The following is a 7,467-nucleotide window of genomic DNA, read 5'->3' on the forward strand; positions in this document are numbered from 1 at the left end:
GCATTTCACATTTTATAAAAGTGAATATAGCCAATATTACAGGACATAATGGGCCCTCATACAGAGTCTTAAAATACAGTTTGCTGTTGACACTGAAGATGCTGAGACAGGATCATCAGTTTTGAATAACAACCATCTATTTTCTTTTTGTGATGCTTTTAATGTAGAAGGAAAGAGGTTTTTTCAGAATGGAAATGTTGCTTGATTTGGGTGTTTAACATTTCCACCATAACACTGTATACTAGTCCCCCCTCATCCATGGGAGATATGTCCCAAGACCCCCAGTGGATGCCTGAAAGAGTGAAGAGTACAGATGCAAGTGTGGATAGTACGAAACCCTATTTATACTGATTTTTCCCTATAGATACATAACTTCTCACTTACAGGAAGCACTTTATGGCTTTTCTTTGGCATCCAAATTGCCAGCCTTTCTACTCTTGCACTTTGTAGAAATGATTAAGTAAGTAAGGGATTGCTTGAGCACCATCACTGTGATAGAGTTGATCCATGTGAAAACCTAGATGGATACTAAGTGACCAATGAGCCGAGCGTGTACACAACGTGGACACACATCCTGGGTGGGACAGAGCAGGGTGGCCGGAGACTTCATCACACGACCCAGAACAGCACACACTTTAAAACATAAACTGTTTATTTCTGCCATTTTCCCTTTGATTTGTTTAGACTGTGGTTCACCATGGGTAACTAAAAACATGGCAAACAAAACAGTAGATAAGAGGGAACTACTATGGTGCTTTATGAAACCACAAACTATGGATATTTTCAAGGTGGAATGATATACGTGTAAGTATATGCAGGGCTAGAACTTTAATTTTTGAAATGTGTCAGAAGAAATCATAATTTTCTGTAATAAACTAGGTCATTTAAATGACACCATTTTAAAGGATCCACCAAATCTGTTACTGGTGCCATTAAAATCTTCGGACGCTTTTGCCAACAATCCCAGTCTTTATGATAAGTCCAATAATACAGTGGTTCTGAACTCTTGTGATATGCTACCTCATTCAAATATTTCAATAACGATATGTTTAGGTTAGTGTTTCTCCGGCTTGACCATGTTAAAAACTACCTGGGGATCTTGTTGAAATTCAGGCTCTTATGCAGTTAGGGCCTGAGACTCTGATTTCTAAAAAGCCATCACTGCCTCGGCTGCTGCTGGTTCAGAGAGTACCGCCTGGATGGCAGCAGCCCGGGTCTGTTTCTGGGTCACAGACGATGCAGAGTCCAGAGCTTTGGCCATACCCCTGCTACACTTTGCCTATTTTGATGGATGTGAATGTAGAAAGGCAATCACTTCTGAACATCCTGTTTGTACCTTGTTTGGGTTTGTCTCGCATAGGGGTCATGTAGCCTTCCTCATCCAGCTCTCCTCGTGGGCTCCGTTCCGGGGCAAACACCGTGGGGTCGGCGCTGTACCTCTGGGTGCTGCTATCTTCTTGGACATGGGGTGCCACCGGCTTGCGTAGGGTGCCATTGCAGCAGGCGTCATCAAACATCTCGGCTGTGGCCCCCTGAGCAACGGGAGCTTCTGGGATGGTGCTGGTCGTGGCTCTGTAGGGCACGGGCACTCCCTGCTCTGCGGCAAAACCCCCATCTCGGTACACAAATTGGTTCTGTCAATAGTAGAGACACATTCAGACAACAGTTACTGTTAGGAAGAGTTGCAAAAAATGAATGTGAAAAGCTAAAGGATATGGAAGCTCGTCTTTCAGAAACATGTCAGGTTTGATTTTTGATTGTTTGGTTGTTTTAATTTACCTTATTTCCCCTAGTGGCTAATGGCATTCAGTTACAGACTAATCACACCTAAAATTCCAATTTTTCTTAAAAATTTAAGTCATGGAAAACAATTTGGAACTATATATAATCTCTTAATATTACTAAGCACCTACCCCCATATGATCTAATAAACATAGTTCACATTTCCCCCCCCACCATTGCCCGTTTTTGATAGAAAATTCAAAGTGAATTTTCATGACATATAGCAACATAGTTAATTATAGGCAGTTGCCATTAAGAACAGAAGCACATTGGTGCCATTTGAGTGGCGATGTTTCCTTACTGCATTCTACTCTGTAGTTACTATGACTGTGAGTCTCCAGTACCTAACTGGAGAGTGTCTCACTTTTTAGCACACGACCTATCATCATGGTAGTCAAGATAACCTCCTCACTAGAGATATAACTTATGAGCCCGGGTAAAAATCAAAAGCTACTGTTGATGCATAATATCTCCATTTTGGATTATCTACTGAAATAATAATAGATATCTAAAAAAGTCTGCTTCACAATCTACAGCAAATGCTTAACTTACTGTTGGCAAAGGCAAAATGAGGAAATTATAGGGAGACAAGAGAGAGGAAACATGGTAAGCAAAGACCAAAAATCCTAATAGATGAAGGTCGATTGTGAAATACTTACTCCTGACATGGGGGTGTAGGCGGGAGGAGGGCTGTGTCCAATTTCACTCTAATAGGAAAGAAAAATGGAATGATGGATATAATAAGAGGTAATATGAATGAAAAAAAGAAAGAAAAAGAAAAGCCACACGAGTCGTATGAACCAGAGAGGAAACCATGCACAACAGTGAAGTTTGCTAAAGGGTAAAATTCTACACACTTTGACTACAAGCAAGTTTATTGATGTGTTTTGAGGAGATTAAATATTTTAACTTAGTCCCTAGATAGGAAAATTATGTATAAAAAGTAAAATTTTTAAATGTATTAAAAATTAAGTGGACAATGATTATTCCTCTGATTAGCCCTAGGAGAAAGGGAAAAACAGTGAATGATTAACTGTAATTTTAAACAAGGAAGAGTTTTCTTCATTAATGTTAAATAACTGAAATGGCCTCATACCATAGCCATTAACTTTTCCCTTATAAGAAGACATTTCTCTCAAAGCAGATAGAAGTGGATTTCGATTTGCCTGGAATATTGTTTTTTTTTCTAACAACTTACATATATTTTTCACCATTTTGGCAATGGGTCAATTTCTTCTTTTTTTTAAGTTACTGTTTAACTTTAATTTATTTATTTACTTTTAAAATATATTTTCATTGATTTCAGAAAGGAAGGGAGAGGGAGAGAGAGAAACATCAATGATGAGAAAGAATCATTGATCTACTGTCTCCTGCATGCCCCCTACTGGGAATCGAGCCCACAACCCACAACCTGGACATGTGCCCTAGTCTGGAATCAAACCTGGGACCCTTCAGTCCACAGGTCGATGCTCTATCCACTGAGCCAAACCGGGCAAAGTGTTAATTTCTTAACCTTTCCTTATAAAAAGGTACATGCTCTTTCTCTTCAGTCTTTTTTTTTTTTAATGTGAGATCTATGGGGCGGGGGATTGAGCCCACAACCTAGGCATGTGCCCTTGGCTGGAATCAAATATGGGACCCTTTAGTCTGCAGGCTGACGCTCTATCCACTAAGCCAAACCGGCTAGTGCTCAGTCTTATTTTTTTTTAAAGCTAAGAAACAGCAGAAAATTTTAGGAAATTAATTTATTTCCTAGAAACCTGCTTTATTTACTTTATTTTCATTTATTTAGAACCAGTAAAATCAAATTGCAGTTAAAAAACAACAACAACAACACAAAACAAGCCCTGGACGGTGTGGCTCAGTGGCTTAAGTGTCCTCCCATGCATGCCCCAGGAGGTTACTGGTTTGATTCCTGGTCAGAGCACAAGCCTGGGTTGTGGGCTCCATCCCCAGTAAGGGTATGCAGGAGGCAACCAATCAATGTTTCTCTCTCATTGATGTTTCTATCTCTCTTTCCCTTCCTCTCTCTCTAAAATCAATAAAAACATTTTAAAAAACAATAGCAAAAATATCTATTTTCTTATAGTTCAATAAACCATCCAGCCTATGGGCTAAGTAAAAGTAGATACAAAAATAAAATAAAACATTAAAGACAATGTTCCTTAGGGTAAGTAGAGGGGGTTGTACAAATACCAACTCTGTTTCTTAACAAAAACTTGCATATAGAAATGTATTCATTAAACACATTGCTGAGAACCTACTGTCTATGTGGCCAGGCACTTTTCTAGGCACTGGAGATAACTGAGAAAATAAAAACAGTTGGTTTGATAAAGCTTGTATTCTCTACAATTTGTCTTTTAATGAACAAAGACAACTAAACTAAACCTCAAAGACAACATCTTGCAACATCAATGAAATATAGCTGACTATTATTCCAGGTCAATTTTTTTTTTTTTTACCACTTAGAGATTCACAAAACAATCTAAGAAGAATATGGTCTCATGGAGGTGAGCTGTTTAATGTAATTAGTAATTACTGGATAGTACAATTCCTTTAACTTAGTCTGTTGGACTAGCCAAGGGGCAAGTTATAAACCTGTGAGTTATGCACAGTGAGATTACATTTGAACTTTCCACACAACTTAGTCCCTTACATGATGGCATAGAAAATATTTATTTCTTCCCTTCTCTGATAACAAAACTTAAAGACACATTAAAAGGCATGGAAAGTTAGAGGTATAATTAAAATGTAATGCCTAGGAAGTGGTATTCCACATTAAATAGACAGATCGCCTTATGAGTTCCAGTCCCAATTATAGGTGATGTGGCCAGTCATGAAACACCTCAGATCCTCATTTTCATTCTTGGCCTCTCTACCTCATTCTTAGTGCAGACAAAGTAAGTTAATTTTTATAACTGAACTTCGAAAGCTCTGCACATATGTAGAGAATATATAAAATTTAAATATTCACATCTGCTAAATCGGATTTTTAAAGTCAAACAATTAAAATGCCAAAGCTACTCATCAAAAAGGCATTTAAAAATGCTTACCTGTTCTACATTTCTTTAAATATAGGTTTTTTTTTTGCTAACTTTTAGAAAGATATGAAATCAAATATATTGTTCATATAATTTGAGAAAGGAATTTTGTGTATAGTCCAGTGATATACAAAATAGATGGATGGTATGAGAAATACAATTGCCTGGTGGTACTTTATTGTATTACAACCCTTGGTTTTACCCTATCATTAAACCCTCATCATTTCACACGCATTTAACAAAGATTTATTAATTCTCTAAAATAAAAGCACAAGAATGGTGGAAGATGCTGGAGGTATCATGATGTGTTAAGAAACACATGGTCACTGGCCTTTTGGAATTTACACTGTACTATCACACATTACCTGAGATTATTAGAAGAAATGGCGAGAAGGAAATGAGGCAGCAGTGGATTTATTTCAATTACATGATTACAGATTGGAAGATAAGGTATAAAAAAATATTAGTAATTACCAGTGTTCCTTTCACTTTTTACTTTGCAAGAGTTGCTGTACTAGGTGATGTTTGATTGGAATCACACTGAGGAAACAGCCTTGATTCTTCATCAGGAAGTACTTTATTATCTATTTTCATGATCTGGGCCACACCACCTTCAGCGGTAAAGGCATGATACTAACAATAACGAGCCCTCATGCGCAGTCTGTTCAGACACAGGAAGTGAGGCGCTGTCCTGCTAGAATGCATCCACTGTCCCTGCCCTGAGAAGTCTTTCTGTGAACAACCTGCCAACTCCATCTGGATAGACTGCCAGATACCATCACAGGAACAGGAGCGTCTTCATGCTTTTGCTACTTTTAAATGCTTTTTGTTACATTAAAATAGAAAAAAATGCTAAGCAAAGCCCCTTTAGCATTCATTGTTCTTTAGGGTTATTGGCTGCTTTTTATGTTTGTGCTTCCATTTTTTTCCCTTTTTTCTCTTTTCTATTTTCCATGATGAAAAGCACCTCATTCATATCCCCCTGGAAGGGCAGTGCAGCTACAAGGGAACATCTGTGAGGCCAATTAGCTGGGCTGGGAATGTGATATAATTGTTGTTTAAATATATTTAAATTACATGTTAATCGCTATGTCATAATTTATGGGCTTTGAAAATAACTTCTTGTACTTGAGAGCCAAGCCAGATTTTACTTGTTTTTTGCTGTTTTTAGTTTGTGCAGCAAGCTCTTATTGCCTGCCACCTCCCGCCCCCCAACCCCCCACACTTCTACTTGCTTTTTGCTGTTTTTAGTTTGTGCAGCAAGCTCTTCTCATTGCCTGCCACCTCCCGCCCCCCAACCCCCCACACTTGAAGAGCTGAACTTTAACAGCGGAAAGAATGACAGCTGCAAGTAAATTGGTTGAGTAGAAATTAAGATCCCCACCGTCAGAATGAGCTGGAGTGACCTTAACGTTCTGCCCAGAACAAAGCGGCGCCCTCAGTGAAAGGCTTTTGTTTTTCCGTTGTGCCACTTTCCGCTGTCCGTCAAAGCCCAGCCTTGCAGACCTTCAGGAAGCAGCCTGGGCGCATCTGTTCAATTAGCTGGTGAGGGGAGTTACTGTGAGCAGCGTGGAGATAGTGGAGGTGGGTTATAAACGGGCAGGTGATAGGGAGAATTCTTTTTTCCTGGTGGGGTATTTGTAAGGGTGATGGAGAGAATTTAATTTAATTTTGTTGCCATGTCACTGGGACATTGTATGATTAACTCGGACTCAAATGCCAGAGGGTATAGAGAAGGCAAATGTCAGCATATATCACATACAGTGTGAAAAGCACTTTCACATACATCGTGTCCTAAAATTTACTTTTTAGTCGAATGATCAAGATTTGAACCTGTGTTATTACATGCACTGTGTTTCTCATATTTATTGTTTTAATTAAAATGTTGTATTATTTAATATTGTTCTTGGAAAATTTTGAATTGTTAACCAGATGAACTGTGCCTTATGATTTTAAAAATACATATCATACAAATCTATCTACTCACAAAACAAACAAAAGCACGAGCTTAATGCCTGACTTCCATCTAAATTAAGCATGTTCTTAATGAGAGCCAGTTTTTAAAAATTTTCAGATAATTGTTTCTATCAATATTAACTATAGGATTAAAGTTTCTAAGGCCAAGAAACACTCTAATCCTTTTAACTAAAATAGCATGTGTCTCTGTAAGATGTTGCTAATGCATCACTACTAATTTATTACATAGACACTACCCATGTATTTTATCCTCTCTGACATATATTCTTAACTTCCGATGGGCATTTTTACATTTTCTCAGGCCAGGTAGCTGATGGATTTATTGTTGTTGGCCTTATGTACAATTCCTGATTCATGGCTCTATCTTTTCCCCTACTGAGTTCAACATAAGAATATTTGAGACATCTAGATTTAGAATCTTCATTTTTCATAGAACAATCAGAAGAAAAAAACAAAATGTGGCCATATACAAAACACAGTAAGGACTGGGGTAAGCTTATTGAATCTAGGCAGCTGCTTACACACACACACACACACACACACACACACACACACACACACTCATACACACACATATACTATATCCAAATGCATATATTTCACAAGTGTCTTTTGTCTATTTGTGTTTATTTATTAATGTATTTATTTATTTATTTGGTTTAATTAT

The 7,467-nt window shown here is 37.9% G+C and overlaps 1 protein-coding gene across 5 annotated transcripts in view; it reads right to left on the minus strand.

Moving 5' to 3' along the window:
• ERBB4 (erb-b2 receptor tyrosine kinase 4) overlaps window positions 1-7,467 on the minus strand; it is a 916,002-nt gene that overhangs the window by 4,526 nt on the left and 904,009 nt on the right. For 3 of the 5 annotated variants that reach the window (XM_005882277.2, XM_005882278.2, XM_005882276.2), the window contains 2 exons: window positions 2,442-2,489; window positions 1,337-1,634 (listed from right to left, as the gene is read on the minus strand). In XM_005882277.2, coding sequence (XP_005882339.1) covers window positions 1,337-1,634; window positions 2,442-2,489 — 346 coding nt within the window. The remainder of the gene's footprint in view (window positions 1-1,336; window positions 1,635-2,441; window positions 2,490-7,467) is intronic. The other 2 variants (XM_005882279.2, XM_005882280.2) reach the window with 1 other exon arrangement.

This window comes from Myotis brandtii, unplaced genomic scaffold, assembly GCF_000412655.1.
Source record: "Myotis brandtii unplaced genomic scaffold, ASM41265v1 scaffold702, whole genome shotgun sequence".
NCBI lineage: Eukaryota > Metazoa > Chordata > Mammalia > Chiroptera > Vespertilionidae > Myotis > Myotis brandtii.